The following is a 24,494-nucleotide window of genomic DNA, read 5'->3' as shown; positions in this document are numbered from 1 at the left end:
TGCAAAATCAAAGCATGTGGTATTGGGGGTAATATACTGACATGGATCAGGAACTGGTTGACAGACAGGAAGCAGAGAGTTTGGAGAAACGAGTCCTTTTCAGAGTGGCAGGCAGTGACTAGTGGAGTGCCGCAGGGCTCAGTGCTGGGACCCCAGCTCTTTACAATATACATTAACGATTTGGATGAAGGAATTGAGTGTAATATCTCCAAGTTTGCAGATGACACTAAACTGTGGTGGTATGAGCTGTGAGGAGGACGCTAAGAGGCTGCAGGGTGATTGGACAGGTTAGGTGAGTGGGCAAATGCATGGCAGATGCAGTATAATGTGGATAAATGTGAGGTTATCTACTTTGGGGGCAAAAACACAAAGGCATAATATTATCTGAATGGCAGCAGATTAGGAAAAGGCGAGGTGCAATGAGACCTGGGTGTCATGGTTCATCAGTCACTGAAAGTGGACACGCAGGTACAGCAGGCGGTAAAGAAGGCAAATGATATGTTAGCCTTCATAGCTAGGGGATTTGAATATAGAAGCAGGGAGGTCTTACTGCAGTTGTACAGGGCCTTAGTGAGGCCTCACCTGGAATATTGTGTTCAGTTTTAGTCTCCTAGTCTGAGGAAGGACGTTCTTGCTATTGAGGGAGTGCAGCGAAGGTTCACCAGACTGATTCCAGGGATGGCTGGGCTGTCATATGAGGAGAGACTGGATCAACTGGGCCTTTATTCACTGGAGTTTAGAAGGATGAGAGGGGATCTCATAGAAACATATAAGATTCTGATGGGACTGGACAGGTTCGATGCGGGAAGAATGTTCCCGATGTTGTGGAAGTCCAGAACTAGGGTACATAGTCTTAGGATAAGGGGTAGGCCATTTAGGACTGAGATGAGGAGAAACTTCTTCACTCAGAGAGTTGTTAACCTGTGGAATTCCCTGCCGCAGAGAGTTGTTGATGCCAGTTCATTGGATATATTCAAGAGGGAGTTAGATATGGCTCTTACGGTTAAAGGGATCAAGGGGTATGGAGAGAAAGCAGGAAAGAGGTACTGAAGGAATGATCAGCCATGATCTTATTGAATGGTGGTGCAGGCTCGAAGGGCCGAATGGCCTACTCCTGCACCTATTTTTCTATGTTTCTATGTTTCTAACATAAAATAGAAACAAATGATTTTAGAGATTCAAGCTTCATCAGGGACAAATGTCATTTTCTAACTTTTGGGTCTTTTTTTATTTTAAATTGATGTTATGTGACACAGTGCATTCATTACCTCTGATTTAATCGTCACAGTGCCACTTGACCAAAGTGCATTCTGGCTGGGACACTGAGGATGCTAGAAGGTCTATATGGGTCAGCCATGGCGAAATTATAGTTGGGCTACTAAGTCTGCCTGCTGCCAAAGATGGCGGATCCAGCAGAAAAGCTGCCAGTGGGAGCCACTTAGTTTTGCTATCACAGTAAAATGATTCCATAGGTGCTGCCACCCATCTGTTACCTTGCGCAGGTAGTCATTCTTTGTAGGTGAGGTTGCACAATGAATTAAAGGATAGTTTTTAAAAGCTAAATTTAAAAGCATAATAGAAGGCTATACCAGGCTATTTGTCTGTGAGGGACAGCTAAGAAAGCCAACCATAGGCCAATGTTCCTGGGGACGTGCAAAGGTCAGAGAACAGGGGGTGGACACTGGTAACTCCAGATCTCTATCCCTTCAGTAAGTGGCACTTTTCTTTTGCTGATAGTTTCCAGGGGGGGGTGGGAGATGAGGTGATGCTGGGCAGCAGGCCCATTTTATTCTACTGGTGCCTGGAGGAGCACTCCCGCTGGCCCCACAAAAAAAATCATTTTGATGCACCTTCTGCTGTATTGCTTGGTAGAAATGCATATTAAAAGGGCCTAATAATACCTGAAACAGATGGGCACTCCTGCTGCCCTGGGAAGGCCCATTTGAGGATGGCTACAGGCCATTTTCGGGCCTTCACTGCCCCATTTTAAAATCCACCCCTTTATATCAAACTGTGTGTGCCCTTTGAACCAGTGCTCACATTATGCATTTCCCAGAGCTTGGGTTTGAAAGTGAAAAAGATCTCCCTATGTAAATGACATCATGCACTATTGCCATGCTCAGCCCAATCCTACATGCTATTGAATTGGAAGTCATAATCCCCACTGCCTTTAGATGCCACAACAGTTTCATTACTCGGTATCGGGTGCCATTAAAATATGCAACTTAACATTATTACAACCAACTTTTACAAAAACTGGTCTTTCTTTGTTAGCCTCACTCTTGTCATTGGTAGTGGTTCTTTGCCACATTCCAAGCTAGCTCATATTATGCAGCTCTTTGGCCTGGCTATTCTGTTGTATTGTATGGATGGTGTGATTTTACTTCACTTTATGCATGTACTGTGGAAAAAAAAGTAATTCTATAAACATTAACATTTGGATGGTATTGAAATTATTTTTCACCTCTTTGATATCTGTTTGTGAAAGGTACCATCATTTAAAATGCCCGGTAAAACCTATTGAAACACTGATCGAGCATCAACACAGAGAGGTATGCACCAGGATGATTGGGAAATGTCATACTATTTAAATAAAATATGTAGAGCAGAGTAGATTGCTCAAACTGCGTACATTCAACAAGCAACACTGAAATCTTTACTATGAGAGATATTGCAAACTGAAAGGGATTCATTTCAGTTCCACATAGTTAAGAGAGTATTTATATTTTCTAATGACAATTAAAAAAATGCCAATATACTTCATTCCAAATCATTGTAAGTAGCTTAAAATTAGGCCCCTTTGAGACTCTGCAGGTTTTTTTAGAGTGCGAATTGTCATTACCCAAAATTTGTACCAGTTGCATTACCCGTTTACAATTTTTTTAATTGAAAGTCTGATTAAAATGAAAAATCATTACTTTCCTATATCATAGTCCTATTGACTATTCCGTTAAATGTTTCATATGTGAATTTTTATTTTGAAACTGACCGTGCCCCATTCCATTAAGGCTGATTTTAACTTTCAATGGAAAGGGTAAATCCGACTGGGTGTATAATTGGTGGCCAATCCCCCACTACCCATTTTCCGTCAGTGCTGAATGTGAAAATCAGGCGTATTGATTTCTTTCACTTTTCTACATCATATGTATGTTACGTGTATCTACTACAAATAACAAACAACTGGGCTGTAATCCTCCAGGTTAAGCTATTGTTTACCTGAATATTGAGCAGTTACCGTGGCGTATGAAAGCATGGGCCTTACGCTAAACATTAGTAAGACAAAGGTCCTCCACCAGCCTGTCCTCGCCGCACAGCACTGCCCCCCAGACATCAAGATCCACGACGTGGCCCTGGAAAACGTGGACCATTTCCCCTATCCCGGGAGCCTCCTATCAACAAGATCAGGCATTGATGACAAGATCCAACTCCGCCTCCTGTGCGCCAGTGCAGCCTTCGGCCGCCTGAGGAAAAGAGTGTTTGAAGACCAGTCCCTCAAAACTGTCACCAAGCTCATGGTCTACAGGGCCGTAGTAATACCCGCCTTCCTGTATGGCTCAGAGACGTGGACCATGTACAGTCGACACCTCAAGTCACTGGAGAAATATCACCAGCGATGTCTCCGCAAGATCCTGCAAATCCCCTGGGAGGACAGACGCACAAACATTAGCGTCCTCGACCAGGCCAACATCCCCAGCATTGAAGCACTGACCACACTTGATCAGCTCCGCTGGGCAAGTCTCATAGTTCGCATGCCAGACACGAGACTCCCAAAGCAAGCGCTCTACTCGGAACTCGTCCACGGCAAACGAGCCAAAGGCAGGCAGAGGAAACGTTACAAGGACACCCTCAAAGCCTCCCTGATAAAGTGCGACATCCCCACTGACACCTGGGAGTCCCTGGCCATAGACCGTCCTAAGTGGAGGAAGTGCATTCGGGAGGGCGCTGAGCTCTTCGAGTATCGTCGCCGAGAGCATGCAGAAATCAAGTGCGGGCAGCAGAAGGAGCGTACGGCAAACCAGGCTCCCTGCCCACCCTTTCCCTTAATGACTATCTGTCCCACCTGTGACAGAAACTGTGGTTCTCGTATTGGACTGTACAGCCACCTAAGAACTCATGCCAAGAGTGGAAGCAAGTCTTCCTCGATCCCGAGGGACTGCCTATGATGATTGAGCTGTAAAGGTACAAGTGTTCCATATAAAACAGGAACAAGATTTTTCAGAAAGGAAAATATAAAGTTCAAGACTTTACTGTGGAAAACTGTGGACAGCCAGAACTTCATAACAGCAAGTAGCAATCATAACATTAATAAAATTGCAATAGATAACCATATATAAATCAGATATATCGTATTTATTAATTGGATATGACCAAACGTCATTCTGTATCAGAGTTTCTGGATATATGTCATGTACGTTTTCATAATGTAACTGAATGTTGTTTACTTAGAAAACTAATTTCCTGTCTTTTCTGGAAATTCAATAAATATTTTTTTTAAATGAGCCATGTTGAAGTTGGTGTTGAGAATTTCCTGCAATAATTTAGAATTTCAGCAAAAGGAATCTTTTTTCCCCTTTCCAATTTCCACCGCAGAAGGTGCTGACTTTTGCTGAGTACTGTACGTGGCCACAGGCTGCCCTGCGGTTCCTCCCCCACACAGCCATTCTTCATCTCTGAGGCTAGACAATAAGTATTGGCAAATTATTTGACTGCAGCAGAGAGCAAAGCTGAGCTCCTCTTGTCCTCGCCTCATTACTGATGACTGCACACAGCAGGAAAGAAACTCAAATGTTTTACATTCATTTCTTGCAGCTCAAACATTTTATTTTATTCCTGTGGTTGAGCATTGTGAGTTCTTCTTTGAACACAGGTATATACATTTGTATAGTAGACTTTCAATTACTAGGCAACTGACTGTGATCTATATTTGGAAGGACCATTTCAACCCTGGGAGCAACAGCAGTGATTCACAACACTTTTGATTTTAATTTCTGTGGATCATTGCAGTGCGAGAGCAAAAGTAATTTGTGAGCATCAACAAAATGTTATTTGTGTTGGTATTCAATCATTACAAATGTATGTTCCAAACCTTTTAGACCAGATCTTGGGTCATAGTTGATGTGCATAAATCCCTTGGATAAAGGAGGAACTGCGAAGTAGCATTCTTATTCCACGAGAGGGAATGGTCACAATGTCATCAATAGTAACAAAGATCTACATTAATAGGATAACATGTTTTTTTTCTAGTTACTGACTGTGCACTTTATTTGCATTGTGTTTTTACTCTCTTTCCTTGAGTGGATGTAGAGTGTCTGTATTTCAAATATTCTTTATTTACAATAACAGGACAACTGACCCATTCACTCTCTGCTCACCATCCCCCTACAATGGCTGCTGGATTGACAATTGCTCTGACTCTGCCCTCAATGACACTGTCCTCAGTCTTGTACGGTTAGGATGACCTCTGGTTTTGAACTGGTTTGTGAGGTGAAGTTTTAGGGCTTGATGCTCAACAACAGTGACTAATTAAAGCCAACAGAAACGGCCTGGCCATTCCCCATGGGTGGAATTCCGTGCAGCAACTCCCATGGTTGCTGATGCTTCCGAAGACTTGTGGGACTTTGCTGTGTGCAAATTAGCTGCCGCATTTCCGAGCTTACAACACTTGAAAAGTACTTCTCTTGATTGTAAAGTGCTTTGGGGCATTCTTGGGGTTGTGAAAGGTGCTATTTCTTAACTGTTGCAGAGCCTTGTGAATGGCTTGCTGGGTAAATTTGAAACAAAAATTGGAAATCTATAAACAAAATGACCAGTGTAACTGCAGACAGTAGCAGCACTGACTTAAGTGGCTAGTATGGAACATCCATAAGATACTGTACACAGTGCACGTTGTATAATGTGAAGCAGCAACCTATTTTCATTTGAAAATGTGTGCAATTTTTTGTGATAGTGAAATACCAACAACAACAACAACTTGTGTTTATATAGCACCTTTAATGTAGTGAAGTGTCCCAAGGCGCTTCACAGGACTATTATGAGATAAAGGGGCCGAAATAGTTAACCACCAGAAGCACGCCGCATCTACCCTGTTTCAGATTATTTTACCGGCGCGGTTGATGCAGTGGCACCTTGAGCGAAATTCTGCTCTTTGGCTTTTTCTTTTACAGCGGCCCAGCAGTCAGTCATAATGGGGGCGGCGAAAGGAAGTTCGCAGTCTCCAGGGGTGGAAGTTAGGGGCAGGCAGACAGTCCTCCGCTGTCACTCAGCAGCGTAGTGCTGATGGTGTCCTTGTGCTGGCGCGTCACCATGTCTCTCCCCTTCACTTAAAGGGGAGAGCCGCTGCGATTATTTACGTTAGGTCCACTGGGCCACCAGGGAGGCTTTCGGCCGGGCCAGCAGCCTGGCACCCAAGAGGGTCTGCCAGGCTGCCTGTTGGCGGCCCAGCCAAACCTGGGGGCATAATTGTCGGCCCGACATGGCAGTCGGCTGACAAAGAAAATAAGATGGCGGCCGTGGCAGTAGGCCCTCCCCTTTAATGGCAGCTGCACTGCCATTTTGAGCACACTCCAAGCACAGTGCACCGGCAGAAAAAGTTGTTGGAGGCAGCAGCAAGATTTTCTCGGGGTAATTTTGCGATCGGGGGAACATCGGCGGTGTGCACTCTGATGATGCACTTAGGATGGATCAGCAGCAGCGGAGCAGTAGTGGGGGGAGCAGGGATACAGCAGGAGTGGAATTTCCGAAATGGTGGCCATTCCACAAAGTATCGGCGGCCAATGCACTCCGCAGCATGGCCGCTGATTTCCAGCGGTAACTGGCCTTAAGGGAAGGGGCAATTTCGGCCCCCAAAAATTTGATACCACGCTGTGTAAGTAGAAATTAGCACAGGCTTGGTCAAAGAGGTATGTCTTAAGGAGCGTCTTGTAGGAGGAAAGAGAGGTAGAGAGGCGGTGATGTTTAGGGAGGGAGTTCCAGAGCTTGTGCTTTGGGGCCTAGGCAACAGAAGGCACGGCCACCGATGGTTGAGCAATTATAATCAGGGATGCTCAAGAGGGCAGAATTAGAAGAGGGCAAACATTTTGGGGGGTTGTAGGACTGGAGGAGATGACAGAGATAGGGAGGGGCGAAGCCATGGAGGAATTTTAAAATAAGGATGAGAATTTTGAAATTGAGGCGTTGCTTAACCAGAAGCCAATGTAGGTCAGCGAGCACAGGGGTGATGGGTGAACGGGACTTGGTATGAGTTAGGAGATGGGCAACCGAGTTTTGGATCACCTCAAGTTTACGTAGGGTAGAATGTGGGAGGCCAGCCAGGAGTGCGTTGGAATAGTCAAGTCTAGAGGTAACAAAGGCATGGATGAGAGCTTCTACAGTGGATAAGCTGAGGTGAGGGCAGAGACAGGCAATGTTACGGAGGTGGAAATAGGCGGTCTTAGTTATGCTGCAGCTATGTGGTCAAACACTCATTTCAGGGTCAAATATGACACCAAGGTTGCGAACAGTCTGGTTCAGTCTCAGACAGAAGTTGGGGAGACGAATAGAGTCAGTGGCTAGGGAACGGAGTCTGTGGCGGGGCTTCAAAACAATGGCTTCGGTCTTCCCAAAATTCAATTGGAGAACATTCCTGCTCATCCAGAACTGGATGTCGGACAAGCAGTTTGACAATTTAGAGACCGTGGAGGGGTCGAGAGAAATGGTGGTGAGGTAGAGCTAGGTGTCATCAGCGCATATGTGGAATCTGATGCTGTGTTTTCGGATGATGTCACCAAGGGGTAACATGCAAATGTGAAATAGGAGAAATACCATAATAAGCTTTTGTATCACAATACTAAGACAATCATCATCATCATCATAGGCAGTCCCTCGGAATCGAGGAAGACTTGCTTCCACTCTTAGCATGAGTTCTTAGGTAGCTGTACAGTCCAATACAAGAACCACAGTCTCTGTCACAGGTCGGACAGATAGTCATTGAGGGAAAGGGTGGGCAGGGAGCCTGGTTTGCCGCACGCTCCTTCCGCTGCCTGCGCTTGATTTCTGCATGCTCTCGGCGACGATACTCGAAGAGCTCAGCGCCCTCCCGAATGTACTTCCTCCACTTAGGGCGGTCTATATCCAGGGACTCCCAGGTGTCAGTGGGGATGTCGCACTTTATCAGGGAGGCTTTGAGGGTGTCCCTGTAACATTTCCTCTGCCCGCCTTTGGCTCATTGGGTGGCGGTGTGAGCTGTGAGGAGGACGCTAAGAGACTGCAGGGTGATTTAGACAGGTTAGGCGAGTGGGCAAATACATGACAGATGCAGTATAATGTGGATAAATATGAGGTGATCCACTTTGGGGGCAAAAACACAAAGGCAGAATATTATCTGAATGGCGGCAGATTAGGAAAAGGGGAGGTGCAGCGAGACCTGGGTTTCATGATTCATCAGTCATTGAAGGTTGGCATGCAGGTACAGCAGGCGGTTAAGAAAGCAAATGGCATGTTGGCCTTCATAGCGAGGGGATTTGAGTACAGGGGCAGGGAGGTGTTGCTACAGTTGTACAGGGCCTTGGTGAGGCCACACCTGGAGTATTGTGTACAGTTTTGGTCTCCTAACTTGAGGAAGGACATTCTTGCTATTGAGGGAGTGCAGCGAAGATTCACCAGACTGATTCCCGGGATGGTGGGACTGACCTATCAAGAAAGGCTGGATCAACTGGGCTTGTATTCACTGGAGTTCAGAAGAATGAGAGGGGACCTCATAGAAACGTTTAAAATTCTGACGGGTTTAGACAGGTTAGATGCAGGAAGAATGTTCCCAATGTTGGGGAAGTCCAGAACCAGGGGTCACAGTCTGAGGATAAGGGGTAAGCCATTTAGGACCAAGATGAGGAGAAACTTCTTCACCCAGAGAATGGTGAACCTGTGGAATTCTCTACCACAGAAAGTAGTTGAGGCCAATTCACTAAATATATTCAAAAGGGAGTTAGATGAAGTCCTTACTACTCGGGGGATCAAGGGGTATGGCGAGAAAGCAGGAAGGGGGTACTGAAGTTTCATGTTCAGCCATGAACTCATTGAATGGCGGTGCAGGCTAGAAGGGCTGAATGGCCTGTACCTGCACCTATTTTCTGTGTTTCTATGAAGGTTGGCATGCAGATTCAGCAGGCAGTGAAGAAGGCAAATGGTATGTTGGCCTTCATAGCAAGGGGATTTGAGTATAGGAGCAGGGAAGTCTTACTGCAGTTGTAAGGGCCTTGGTGAGACCCCACCTGGAACATTGTGTTCAGTTTTGGTCTCCTAATCTGAGGAAGGACATTCTTGCTATTGAGGGAGTGCAGCGAAGGTTCACCAGACTGATTCCCGGGATGGCAGGACTGACATATGAGGAGAGACTGGATCGACTGGAGTTTAGAAGGATGAGAGGGGATCTCATAGAAACATATAAAATTCTGACGGGACGGGAAAGGTTAGATGCAGGAAGAATGTTTCCGATGTTGGGGAAGTCCAGGACCAGGGAACATAGTCTTAAGATAAGGGGTAAGCCATTTAGGCAGTCCCTCGGAATCGAGGAAGACTTGCTTCCACTCTTAGCATGAGTTCTTAGGTGGCTGTACAGTCCAATACGAGAAAAACAGTCTCTGTCACAGGTGGGACAGATAGTCGTTGAGGGAAAGGGTGAGCAGGGAGCCTGGTTTGCCGCACGCTCCTTCTGCTGCCTGCGCTTGATTTCTGCATGCTCTCGACGATACTAGAGGAGCTCAGCGCCCTCCCGAATGCACTTCCTCCACTTAGGACGGTCTATGGCCAGGGACTCCCAGGTGTTAGTGGGGATGTTGTATTTTATCAGGGAGGCTTTGAGGGTGTCCTTGTAATGTTTCCTCTGCCCACCTTTGGCTCATTTGCCGTGGACGAGTTCCGAGTAGAGCGCTTGCTTTGGGAGTATCGTGTCTGGCATGTGAACTATGTGGCCTGTCTAGCAGAGCTGATCAAGTGTGGTCAGTGCTTCAATGCTGGGGATGTTGGCCTGGACGAGGACGCTAATGTTTGTGCGTCTGTCCTCCCAGGGGATTTGCAGGATCTTGCAGAGACATCGCTGGTGATATTTCTCCAGTGACTTGAGGTGTCTACTGTACATGGTCCACATCTCTGAGCCATACAGAAGGGCGGGTATTACTACGGCCTTGTAGACCATGAGCTTGGTGACAGTTTTGAGGGACTGGTCTTCAAACACTCTTTTCCTCAGGCGGCCGAAGGCTGTACTGGCGGACTGGAGGTGGAGTTGGATCTTGTCATCAATGCCTGCTCTTGTTGATAGGAGGCTCCCGAGATAGGGGAAGTGGTCCACGTTGTCCAGGGCCACGCCGTGGATCTTGATGTTTGGGGGGCAGTGCTGTGCGGCGAGGACAGGCTGGTGGAGGACCTTTGTCTTACTAATGTTTAGCGTAAGGCCCATGCATTCATACGCCTCGGTAAATACGTCGACTATATCCTGGAGTTCAGCCTGTGTGTGTGCACAGACACAGGCGTCGTCCGTGTACTGTAGCTCGACGACAGAGCTTGGAGTGGTCTTGGACCTGGCCTGGAGACGGCGAAGGTTGAACAGCTTCCCACTAGACATCAACTCTGTTGCTGAATCCACAGGGACTGGGTGCACGGTGGGCTAGAATGGTATCCTTTCAGCTTTGTCGCCTATGTTGGAATGGAGTTCAGAATGGGATAACAGTCTTCTCACTCTCGGCATGTGGAATGAGTTTGGGCAGTCTCAGTCCAGCTCCTAGTGGCCATTAGCCGACAATGCAAAACTGCCATTCATTGGCATAAAGGACATAAAGATGCCGAGTGTGCAAAGTGGAAGAATTCCCAGTGGTGCGATGAAGGGTGCTCAAGTCATATTGATTCACACAGTAGAGAGAGCTTAACTATTCACCTGGCCATTCAATACTTGAGTTTGGAATTCTTGATGCTGATACTCGGTGTCTGAAATAAGAAAGTGTTCCACTCCAATATAATGATGAACCTTGCCTTGATAAGCACAGGAAATTACAAGGAAATACTGATTTAGGTACTTTAAAATGAGAATGAGATAGTTGCTTGAAAAAACAAAATATTCGAGTTGGTGAGCAAGCAGGGGAGCGACATTCGACTGGGTGTCTTGTGGAGTAAAACACTGCCACCTGGGGAGAATGTCCTGTTCTGTAACATTCATTCATTATGCTTGACCAACATGTGCACGAGTACACTGTAAAGAAAGATGATTCTAACAACTTTTATAAATTGTAATACTTGCCAGCAAATTATAATTTACGGTGTATTTAATTTTAAAGTAAAAATATAAAATGTTATGAATAATCATTCAACTGAAATCCTTTTTCAGCCATGACTTACAGACTTACAGTAAATTGTCCAGTGCGGATGATAGATTTTATGCTAGAATATTTAGTGTTTGGTCGGAGACCTTTTAAAATCTGTTGCTAGAATACTTATGGGAGTTACACCTCCTAAACTTTGAAGACATTCTAAAAAGTTTGTTTTCTTTGCCATCCCTGACTGGCTCATCTTTTAGATTAAACAGTGAATCATAATGTCAATATGATTTGGGGTTGAGCTTTGCTCAGAGCAGTGTGTGCATATATAAGCTGGTGGTTTTGAACCTGCAATTTCCCTCTATGTGGTGCATGTACACAGGCTTTTATTTACATCCTATGTGGGGAAACCAGACACAATTACCAGTTGCCACCCACAAAACCATGTTCAAAACTGGACAGGCAATCATCTTTATCCCATCACTTTGTAGCACCATACATTGGAACTATAACATGATCTTCCTAACTTTCCATGGATCAATTCTGTTATGTATGTGAACCTCACCTGTGTGTAAGACTTGCCACTAGGGGGCACACCTGTGGGAGACCTATGGATCACCTGTGTACCCTGGAGCAAGCAGGTATAAAAGGCCGTCCACCACGCTGCTGCCTCACTTTGAAGTTATATTAAAGGGACCAAGGTCACAATGGTTTGAGCTTACAACACAACTTAATAACTGGCGACGAGTTACAGATCACAAACTTTCATGCAGAAATGGCTGCTGTTGGTATTCTTGAGAGATTTGTTGAGGGTGATGATTGGGAAGCCTTCGTTGAGCGTCTCGACCAGTACTTCGTGGCAAACGAGCTGGACATGGCTGAGACGGAGACCAAGCGCAGGGCGATTCTCCTCACCGCATGTGAGTCGTCAGTGTATGGCCTCCTCAAAGATTTACTGGTCCCAGACAAACCAACGGGCAAGACTTACACAGAGCTGTGTGCGCTGGGTCGAGAACACCTCCAGCTGAAGGAGAACATCTTAATGGTCAGGTATCTCTTTTACACGCACCATCGCTCCGAGGGCCAGAACGTGGCGAGCTTTGTCGCCAACCTAAGATGCCTTGCGGGACCGTGCGAATTTGCAGGATCTTTGGGGGAAATGTTGTGGGACTTTTTTGTGCTCAGAATTGGCCACGAGGCCATCCTCCGCAAACTACTGTGCCGAATCCCTAGATCTGAGCAACGCCATCGCAATAGCCCAGGCCTTCACATCCACGAGCGACAAGACGAAACAGATATCTTCACAGCATCAAAGCTCACCAGCAAGTACTTTGTATAAAATAATGCCCTCAGCAGGCAGAACTGTACATGGTAGGGCCCACACGACTGCAGAGGTCAGGCCTAGGGTGACTCAGAGGCCGCTGTGGGGTGCGAATACGAATCCATTAACACCATGCTGGCACTGCGGGGGCAGGCACAGAGCCCATCAATGTAGATTCAAGCACTATGTGTGCAAGGGCTGTGGAACAATGGGGCACCTCCAGTGAATGTGCAAGCGACCTCGGACTCATCACGTGGCAGAGCCAGGAGAGGACGACCGATCCAGCGCAGATCACGCTGAACGAGCAGGAGAGGCAACTCAACCGGAGAATGAGGAGGAAGTGTATGGGGTACACACCTTCACCACCAAAAGACCTCCGATAATGTTAAAAGTCAAACTTAACGGCATTCCAGTCTCCATGGATTTGGACACGGGGGTGAGTCAATCGATTATGAGCCAGAAGGTTTTTGAGAAACTGTGGAGTAACAAGGCACAGAGGCCAAGACTGAGCCCGATTCACACCACGCTACGCACTTACACCAAAGAACTCATACCTGTTATCAGCAGTGCGGCAGTGAAAGTATCGTATGACGGAACGGTGTATGATTTACCACTATGGATTGTACCAAGCGATGGCCCAACGCTGTTTGGCCGGAGCTGGCTAGGCAAGATCCGGTGGAACTGGGACGACATCAAAGCGCTGTCCTCGGTGGATGACGTCCCGTGTGCCCAGGTGCTAAACAAATTCCCGGCGTTATTTGAGCCAGGCATCGGCAACTTCACAGGGGCCAAGGTGCAGATCCATCTTGTTCCTGGGGCATGGCCCGTTCATCACAAGACCCGAGCAGTCCAATATATGATGCGAGAGAAAGTCAAAATCGATCTGGACAGAGTTCAACGAGAGGGAATCATATCGCCAGTCGAGTTCAACGAGTGGTCCAGTCCAATCGTGCCGGTACTAAAGAGCGATGGGATGGTCAGAATCTATGGGGACGACAAGGTGACGATCAACCGAGTCTCGTTACAGGACCAGTACCCACTACCCAAAGCGGAGGACTTATTTGCAATGCTAGCAGGGGGAAAGTCATTCACCAAGCTAGATCTAACCTCTGCTTACATGACACAGGAGCTGGCTGAACTGTCAAAGAAATTAACGTGCATCAACACACACAAAGAACTGTTCGTGTACCACAGATGCCCCTTTGGGATTCGCTCGGTGGCGGCCATCTTCCAGAGGAACATGGAGAGTCTGCTGAAATTGGTTCCATGCACAGTGGGGTTCCAAGACGACATCTTGTTCACTGGTCGCAACACCACTGAACACTTGCACAATCTGGAAGAGGTTCTAAAGCGACGTGTACAGAGTGGGACTCAGGCTGAAACGGTCCAAGTGTGTTTTCCTGGTGCCAGAGGTCGAATTTCTGGGGAGAAAGATTGCAGCATACGGCATCAGACCCACAGACTCCAAGACGGAGGCCATCAAGAATGCACCCAGACCACACAATGTGACAGAGCTGCGTTCGTTCCTGGGACTCCTCAACTACTTTGAGCACTTTGCTGGAACCCTTGCATTTGCTGCTACACAAGGGTGATGGCTGTGTTTGGGGTAAATCTCAAGAGACAGCCTTTAATAAGGCCAGAAACCTGCTATGCTCTAACAAGTTACTTGTATTGTATGACCCATGTAAACGCTTAGTACTAGCATGTGATGCATCGTCGTACGGGGTCGGTTGTGTGTTACAGCAAGCAAATGTGTCAGGCAAACTGCAACCGGTTGCATATGCGTCCAAAAGTTTATTCAAGGCTGAAAGAGCCGACAGTATGGTTGAGAAAGAAGCGTTGACTTGTGTTTACGGGGTTAAGAAAATGCATCAATATCTATTTGGTCTCCGGTTCGAGCTCGAAACCGACCACAAACCACTTACTTCACTGCTCTCAGAAAGCAAAGGTATCAACACCAATGCTTCGTCCCGCATCCAAAGATGTCTCCCTGCCACACCTCGCGATAACTTCCAAGTCCTGTATCATGTGCCTTTATCCCACTTCATCTACAAATAAAATCGGTAAAACTTCTGATTCGAAGAAGCAAACAGTTAAAGAAAGACTTGGATTTATAAAGTGCCTATCATGACCGCCAAAGTGCTTTACAGCCAATGAAGTACTTTTGGAGTGTAGTCAGTGTTGTGATGTTGTAATATGGAAAATGCAAAATGGAGAATTTTAAAATCAAGGTGCTGCCAGACGGACCGGGAACCAATGTAGGTCAGTGAACACAGGGCCGCCCCGACCTGTGTGAGAACACCACGACAGGTTGGGGCTATAAATAGAGCTGGAGCGCCGGGCCCTGAAACGTCGTGGGCGAAGGTGCGGCCTATGAGGGTACGGGGCCCAGAAGAGCCGAAGGCCCAGGGGCAGCACGGGCCTGCCAACACTGCGATATTTGTGCGCACTATGTCCATGCAGCAGAGCAGTTCTCCAGTCATCCTGTTCAACACTTGCCACTGGATCAAGGCCTAGCTCTGTCGAGACCATGTGGTGGTTGAGGTGCAATGGTCACCACACGTTAAAAAAATCCACGCACAGGCATCTTCCACCCCCTCAACTGGAATTCAGGACTGGAACATCGGGTCCTTCATTGAAACATCTGTGAACTCTTGTGGAAGCAAGTCATCCTCATTCGAGGGACCGCCTGTAATGAGTGCGTGCATGGAAGGAATGTTCACAAAGCAGTTATTCAGAATACTTGACGATTAAAGAGGACATTTTGTATTATAGGTACTTTGGATTCGTGCCATACAGAATTTCTGTATATTCAACAAGGGCCTTAACCCAATTGCTGCTTGTTTTTGAGATCAGCATTTAAAAAAGAAAAAAGTTTCCAGAGTGAAAGGCTAAAACGTGTTGTTACAAGAAGGCCATGTATGAATAGATTATACAACATCTGTGTCATATGATGTTTTAAGTTACCTGTTCAGTTTAATGTACTTGCACTTTGTGGAGGGAATAGAGAAGTTGGGTTTGTTCTCCTTAGAGCAGAGAAGGTTAAGGGGAGATTTAATAGAGGTGTTAAAAATTATGAAGGATGCACTGACAAGTGGGATGGTAACCAGAGGACACAGATTTAAGATAATTGGCAAAAAAGCTCGGGCCGAGCTGAGGAAAACTTTATTTATGCAGCGAGTTGTTACAATCTGGAATGCACTGACTGAAAGGGTGATGGAAGCAGATTCAATAGTAACTTTCAAAACACAATTGGATATGTACTTAAAAAATTGTATTTAAAAAATTGCAGGGCTATGGCGAAATTGGATAGCTCTTTCAAAGAGCCAGCACAGGGGGCCGAATGGCCTCCTTCTGCACTGTAGGATTCTATGATTGTTTCCATTCATTAACACTAATAACAAGCTAGGTACTCAGTGTAAAACTTGCACTGGAGTGGGGTTGACACAGTGGGGACTATGTCATTTCGATCTCAGTCACAGGACGCAATGAAGGCAGGTGCTGGAAATGGGCCTATTTAACTGGTGAAGTCAGGGGGGTGGTTCTCAACTTGAGTTAAGCAACACTGAGTGAAAGCAGAGAGAGCATTTCCGTGTCTGGCTGTGCTGAACCTGCCTGGGCACGTTTGCTGGCAATAGTTACCAAAAATAGGAAAATAAATGCTTTTCCTGGAACTGAGTCCCCTTACCATTCTGAGAACAAAAATTCATCAAAAATGATTCTTGAAAAATCTTATGAAAAAAAGGTTTGACGTAAAGTGTGAATTTTCCGGGTGGTTAGAAGACGAACCAAAGGCGACATGAGGAAAAACATTTTTACGATTAGGATCGGGAATGCACAGCCTGAAAGGGTGCTGGAGGCAGATTCAGTCATGACTTTCAAAAGGGAATTGGATAATTACCTGAAGAAAATTGTTTTGCAGGGCTACAGGGAAAGGGAGGGGGAGTGGGACGAGCTGAAATGCTCTTGCAGAGAACCAGCACAGCTCGATGGGCCGAATGGCCTCCTTCTGTGCTGTAACCATTCTATGATTCTAACTGCCAAGTCTCCATGTTAAACTGAAATTTCACATTCAATTATTGTATCTATTTGATGATTTGTAAAAGAAAGTCACGAATGTAACCAAACCAGACACACTTAATGAACCCTACTGCTATGTTGAAAATGTAAAGCATTCAACGGCGTTACCATCCCCCACCATCAACATCCTGGGGGGTCACCATTGACCAGAAACTTAACTGGACCAGCCACATAAATACTGTGACAACAAGAGCAGGTCAGAGGCTGGGTATTCTGCGGCGAGTGACTCACCCCCTGACTCCTCAAAGCTTTATCACCATCTACAAGACACAAGTCAGGAGTATGATGGAACACTCTCCGCTTGCCTGGATGAGTGCAGCTTCATCAACACTCAAGAAGCTCGACAGCATCTAGGATAAAGCAGCCCACTTGATTGGCACCCCATCCACCACCTTCAACATTCACTCCCTCCACCACCGGCGTACCGTGGCTGCAGTGTGTACCATCTACAAGGTACACTGAAGCAACTCGCCAAGGCTTCCTTGGCAGCACCTCCCAAACCCACAATATCTACCACCTAGAAGGACAGGGGCAGCAGGCACATGGGAACACCAACACCTGCAAGATGCCCTCCAAGTCACACACCATCCTGATTTGGATCTATATCACTGTTCCTATATCGTCGCTGGGTTAAAATCCTGGAACTCCCTCCATAACAGTAATGTGGGAGTAACGTCACCACACTGACTGCAGCGATTCAAAAAGACGGCTCACCACCACCTTCTCAAGAGAAATTAGGGATGGGCAATAAATGCTGGCCTTGCCAGCGACACCCACATCCCAGGAACAAATTAAAAAAATCAAACTCCATATAAATGAGAAGCAAACTACATCAAAGCAGGCAGGACAGCTTTGATATTCCCTTGAAACTATATCAAGTAATAACGAAAATAGCTGTGTATCATATGCAGAGCAATTTCTTTTCAGTTAAAAGAATCCAATAAGCTTCGCTGGTAAAATAGAGCAAATTGGTATCTAACAGGCCAGGCTTCTAATCCATCTGCCTAGAGCAAAATGATCCAATCACAAAATAGCTGTGTGTATAGACAAGTGTGTATAGTCTGAGTTGTCGTAAAATCGATAGTTTATTAGTCATTTTCTGTGTGTGTTGTTGATGTGACCAATTGTATTGACGGCCTACCTTCCTAAAAAAAATGCCATGAGGTACAGATTGTTTTAGCTGCCGAAAGGGATAATAATTGAATCTGTAATAATTTATTTAAGCCATCTGCAGCTACTACGAGGTCTAGTTTGTGCATTTGCAGATAATTGTTATGTGCTATTATTCACCCATCATTTTATCTAGAACTCGCCACTCCAAAAAGCTGTTGAGGCTCGGTGTTAATTGAAAATTTCAAAACTGAGATCGATAGATTTTTGTTAGACAGGGGTATTAAGGGTTACGGAACCAAGGAGGGTAAATGGAGTTAAGATGCAGACCAGCCATGATTTAACTGAATGGAGCAACAAGCTTGATGCAATAGGGGGTGTTCTTTTACATATGGTTAAAGAACATTGTTGTACAGTACTAGCCACTGACCCAAAGAATAACAGAATATCTCATTGGCAATGGGGAGTTCAAGATAGTTTGCCACACGTGTGGAATACACTTGTGAAAGAGCTGCTATAATTCAGGCATGTGGAAGATCGACACACGAGTAAGATTTGTGCATTATTTATTAATCACAAATTATCTAACAAAATAAACTGTCACATCATTCCCTATTGTGTATCCTCTAGCCATCATGAAATCATTTTCCCTACTGAAACTGATAGCTGGAATATTTGAAATGTGTAATACAAGTGATATAAAATGTAAAGTGAATTACTTTAAAATATGGGATAGTGATAAGGATATATTTCACGTTAAAACATATTTCTCATAGAATAAAGGAACATGTACAAACATGTACAATCAGAGTCAGCAGAATGGAAGGAACTGTGTTTATCCCTTTGTGTGTTCTGGTTATAAAGTCCAACATTAACTCTCTGGTTCATATCTGCTGCTGAAATGTTGTTTGGCTATTTTCCGGCAGACGGATGCAGCCCTGATGTATGATGCAGTGTACGTGGTGTCTGTAGCCTTCCGCCAAGCCTTTCAAATGACAGTTAGCTCCCTCCAGTGTCACAGGCACAAGCCCTGGCGCTTCGGATCCAGATTTATGAATCTCATCAAAGAGGCAAGTAAACTATTTATCTCCAGTGATTTTTTATGGGGCCATTTATTTTCCACCTCAGTGGACATGTTTGAGCAGTCAGTACAGTGGGACATCTCCAAGGTTAATATTGTTGTACTTGTAACACTTATGGAGAAATAAATACTGTGACTCCAGATTATTAACTTACACAACTATTTAGAATGTATTTACTGTTGTAATTTGGCAACACTCCATCGTACCACCCATTACCCATCTCTCTCCATTTTTATTGACTTCCCCTTAGGCCTTAATCAAATCTACCCTGGGAAACAATACCAAACAATAAATACTTTCCAATGTAAATAACTGGAATGAGAGATTTTGGGGAGGGAATAACAAATAAAGTTGACAAAACAAACATGTCTTAAGCCAGTTTTGTAAAATGGTAGGTAAGTAGCATTACAAATATTATGATAGATTTTCCTCTTCGTTGCACTCAGAACCCAGGCACAGTGAAGAGGAAATAAGGATAGAGAGGTTTTGCATCAGGTCTGTACCATCACTACACTGCCCCAGAATTTTAGGGAGTGGGAGTTCCTTGTCTGGGAATGACTACACCAGCACCTGATTTACAATACAGAAACAGGTCATAGAAACATAGAAACATAGAAAATAGGTGCAGGAGTAGGCCATTCGGCCCTTCTAGCCTGCACCGCCATTCAATGAGTTCATGGCTGAACATTCAACTTCAGTACCCCATTCCTGCTTTCTCGCCATACCCCTTGATCCCCCTAGTAGTAAGGACCTCATCTAACTCCTTTTTGAATATATTTAGTGAATTGGCCTCAACAACTTTCTGTGGTAGAGAATTCCACAGGTTCACCACTCTCTGGGTGAAGAAGTTCCTCCGCATCTCGGTCCTAAATGGCTTACCCCTTATCCTTAGACTGTGACCTCTGGTTCTGGACTTCCCCAACATTGGGAACATTCTTCCTGCATCTAACCTGTCTAACCCCGTCAGAATTTTAAATGTTTCTATGAGGTCCCCTCTCATTCTTCTGAACTCCAGTGAATACAAGCCCAGTTGATCCAGTCTTTCTTGATAGGTCAGTCCCGCCATCCCGGGAATCAGTCTGGTGAACCTTCGCTGCACTCCCTCAATAGCAAGAATGTCCTTCCTCAGGTTAGGAGACCAAAACTGTACACAATACTCCAGGTGTGGCCTCACCATAGCCCTGTACAACTGTAGCAACACCTCCCTGCCCCTGTACTCAAATCCCCTTCGCTATGAAGGCCAACATGCCATTTGCTTTCTTAACCGCCTGCTGCACCTGCATGCCAACCTTCAATGACTGATGTACCATGACACCCAGGTCTCTTTGCACCTCCCCTTTTCCTAATCTGTCACCATTCAGATAATAGTCTGTCTCTCTGTTTTTACCACCAAAGTGGATAACCTCACATTTATCCACATTATACTTCATCTGCCATGCATTTGCCCACTCACCTAACCTATCCAAGTCGCTCTGCAGCCTCACAGCATCCTCCTCGCAGCTCACACTGCCACCCAACTTAGTGTCATCCGCAAATTTGGAGATACTACATTTAATCCCCTCATCTAAATCATTAATGTACAGTGTAAACAGCTGGGGCCCCAGCACAGAACCTTGCGGTACCCCACTAGTCACTGCCTGCCATTCTGAAAAGTACCCATTTACTCCTACTCTTTGCTTCCTGTCTGACAACCAGTTCTCAATCCATGTCAGTACACTACCCCCAATCCCATGTGCCCAACCAGTCCATACCGGCGTTCATGCTCTACTCAAGCCTCCTCTCGTCTTTTCTCATCGAAATCTATCAGCATAACCCTCTATTCCCTTTGCCCTCATATGCTTGTCTAGCCTCCCCTTAAATGCATCTATGCTATTCGCTTCAACCACTCCCTGTGGTAGCGAGTTCCACATTCTCACCACTCTCTGGATAAAGAATTTTCTTCTGAATTCCCTATTGTATTTCTTGGTGACTATCTTATATTGATAGTCTCGAGTTATGCTCTTCCCCACAAGTGGAAACATTCTCTCTGTATCCACTCTGTCAAAACCTTTTATAATTTTAAAGACCCCTCAGCCTTTTTTCAAGAGTATAGAGACCCAGCCTGTTCATCCTTTCCTGATATGTATACCCTCACACCAGTACCTGGGGAAGCTGTAGTTCTAGGTGCTCTTGTCTCACCTTCCTCTGAGGGCATTCAAATTCAGGGGCATCCCAAAAAAGCCGGCTGTGGGACTTGCACGGGGCCCTCCATAGACTGATGGATCTGCGGCGGAGTGGGGGGGGGGTACTCAGAATATGAAGCCTTGCGGGTCCATTCCGTTTGTTTAGCAGGACGATCTTCGGGGCTCGGGGCCCACTGGTGGTCCTACCCAGCTGCAGGCAGAAGGCCCTGATGCAGGCAGTCAGGTGTGCAGCTGTAGACCTCCAGGCCTGCAGCTATGCTCCTGTATCTGCCCCCTCCTCCCCACCGCCCCCACTCCCAACCACACCAATCCCAATACAAGGTCCGTGAGCCAGGAAATTCTAGGAGACTCCTCCCTGCATAGCACCTCTGGCACACTGATCCTGACTGGGACCCAGTCTCGTGCAAATCATTTGATATAATGCTCCACTTAATTTGCTGCATTACAGAAATGGGTGAATTATTGCCACATTTAGGCTGCACGGGACTGCAGTAAACATCAGAAAAAACACAATCCTAGCTATCCATGAACAAAGGCACAGGAGATCTGCTGGATTTTGGTAAAAAACATAATCAAACATGCTCTCTTTGGGGGTGTAGTGCTATAGACTGCAGGATGCACGGAATACTGTGTATTGTGACCTACCAAATGAGTGTGGCACTATTTTATGCTGTAATTACTTAAGGATTACAGCATAATATTGGAAAAAATATTTTATACAATAGATTACAAGACTTAAAATTGATGTTTTATATAGTATTCATTTCTTCATTTTTCTTAACTGTCTTTATTGGCTGAATTTAAAATAGTTTCTCAGGTGTTAGTAACCCATAAAATCTGAATAAGAAATTCTCATTATGGAACAAAAGGAAGATATTCAGTGTCTCACATTAAAGAGTGATTTGCTTTTCAGCAATGGCTTAGTCTATTTGGCAGCTTGATGAGTTGCTGCTGGTGGTATGGCACTCTGTGCTGATCTGTTATGTGACTGGCATTCAAACCTTAAGTGTAGGTTAATATCATGGAGAATGTATTCTATTCACTCCTCCGTACAATTTGTGCTGGTGTGAAGGGGTTAAGGACAGTTAAAGTAATGTAGATGGATGCCAGTAACATCTCAATTCATTTCTATTGAGTTGGAGATGAGTGCAGCAACCTTTTTGTTTTCCAGTCCTCCCTCACGGCAAAAAGGTTATTAAAAGTGAAAAACACATCCTGCAATTATACTTGTATTATCCAGCATATAGAGAATGATAACAACTTCTACAATAGGGCATTCCAGGCAAATTTAGTGCTCCGGCTAAATATTAATGTCTAGAACAAAACATAGAGTGGCCACAGATTTAGTGAGCTAACCTCCAGGCCCAAATTGTTAATTTGGACTCCGATTGCATGCATATCTGTGCCGTGAGCACTAAACTGTAAAATGTACCCCCTCCGTGTTCATTAGAGTGTAAGCTACTAATTTGGAGATTTGGAGACCTACACGCTTATACGAACAATGCATATAAATGATTGGTTATAAACATATGTTTACAAAGCGCAGCACACACAGCTTTCTAACATGGCTGACAGCTCTGTCGGAAGCTTCCGGAACATGCCTGGTTCTGTTTATTATTTACTCTGTCGTTGCAGTACACAATACGTTCACATCCACAGTGTGGCACTACAAACATTACAAGCTCACAGACATTACACTTCTCCCTCCTTAATGAAGAAGTGATAATAACAACATCATGCATAACTTGCATGTTATACATAACACAGGATATAGACTTATTTTTTTTCCATATTTACAAATTTAACTTAACCACTTGTTTTCTGTTTTGAAGACGATACCTTCGCTCTCGAACAGAACCTTCCAAACATGGTGTCGAATTTAAACTCCTTCGAGGCTCATCCTGGGGAACGTTTTCCTCCACGGAATTTCCTTGATTTTCATTTGAACTCACTCTAACTTTAGACTGTTTGTTTTCCTGACTTGGACTCAGACTTACATTCTGATTTTCTCTTGGATTTGTTTCCAGTACTTTGGATGTAGGATATGCTACTGGTGTATCAAAACTATCTGATGAGTCAGAAATAATTGAATCATTCTCAACTTCAACTCCTTCCATGTCTGTAGGTAAAATATGATCAATATGAACAAACCTAACCTGTCCATTATCAAACATCTTTACCAAATATGTGCGAGGACCACATATCTTCACCATTCTTCCTAGTAACCACTTTAACCATTTATGGTGATGGTTCTTCACTTTCACCTTCTGGTTTAATTTCACACCTCTCTTTTACTCTACCTCTATCATGCTTCTCTTTCTGTCTTAATTGTGTCTCTTCTACGGACTGTGCCAAATTTGGTTTTAACAACGAGAATCTGGTTCGTGGCTGTCATTTGAGAAATAACTCTGCCGTTCTACCAGTAATTGTGTGAGGCGTATTTCGATATGTAATCAACAAATTAGCCACTTTGTGATCCAATGACAACTGTCGTTTCCTTGGATTTGGATCTAACATTTGTTTTATGAGGGCACATTTTACAATTTGTACAGTGTGCTCTGCTACACCATTCGAGGCAGGGTGGTATAGTGGAACCTTGGTATGTTTCACACCATTTTTGCTTGTGAACTGTGCAAATTCTTCGGAATGAAATTGTAGTCCATTATCCGAAACAATTTCTTCTGGGAGGCCAAATGAAGAAAATAATCTTCGCAAAATGTCCAGTGTTTTACTTGTTATTTTCCATATTGGGAACACCTCAACCTATTTTGAATGGCTATCACAATGAACAATTGTTGTCCTTCGAGCTCAGCAAAATCAATATGTAGCCTTTGCAACACCCTGGGAGACCATTTCCATGGCTGTAATGGTACTGATGGTGATTGCTTGCTTACCGATTGACATGTCGTACACTGACTCACGATGTAGTCTATATCTTTATCAAGACCAGGTCACCATAAATAACTGCGCGCAAAACTCTTGGTCAAGCACATTCCCAGGTGCTGGTCATAGAGGTCTCCTAATAATTTGGACTTGAATTTATTTGGTATAACCACTCTTACACCCCACATGATACAATCTTTATCGACTGATAATTCATTCCTACGAATGAAGAATGGATGAATATCTTTGTCTGCTACCTGGTTTGGCTATCCTTTGCAATATAATCATACACTTTTGACATCACTGGGTCACGTTTTGGTTGCTCTACCAATCTCTTCAGCTGTAACTGGCAGTTCATCAATGTATGAAAAATAGAACACTTCTTCCCTATCCGGTGTAACTTGTGATGGGGAAGGCAATCTAGACGTTGCATCAGCATTACTGTGATCAGCTGATCATCTGTATTCAATATCACATGTATATGCTGACAAAATCATATCCCATCTCTGCATTCGGGTTGCAGCTCATGTTGGAACTGGAGACTTTGGATGGAGGA

The 24,494-nt window shown here is 44.9% G+C and overlaps 1 protein-coding gene across 4 annotated transcripts in view; it reads left to right on the top strand.

Moving 5' to 3' along the window:
* Positions 1–24,494, top strand: part of LOC139276000 (glutamate receptor ionotropic, kainate 1) — a 519,919-nt gene that overhangs the window by 364,041 nt on the left and 131,384 nt on the right. For all 4 annotated transcript variants that reach the window (XM_070893316.1, XM_070893319.1, XM_070893320.1 and 1 more), the window contains one exon: positions 18,717–18,860. In XM_070893316.1, coding sequence (XP_070749417.1) covers positions 18,717–18,860 — 144 coding nt within the window. The remainder of the gene's footprint in view (positions 1–18,716; positions 18,861–24,494) is intronic.

This window comes from Pristiophorus japonicus, chromosome 11, assembly GCF_044704955.1.
Source record: "Pristiophorus japonicus isolate sPriJap1 chromosome 11, sPriJap1.hap1, whole genome shotgun sequence".
Taxonomy (NCBI): Eukaryota; Metazoa; Chordata; class Chondrichthyes; family Pristiophoridae; genus Pristiophorus; species Pristiophorus japonicus.
The sequence above is the reverse complement of the archived record's forward strand: the minus strand, read 5'-3'. Positions and strand labels throughout refer to the sequence as shown.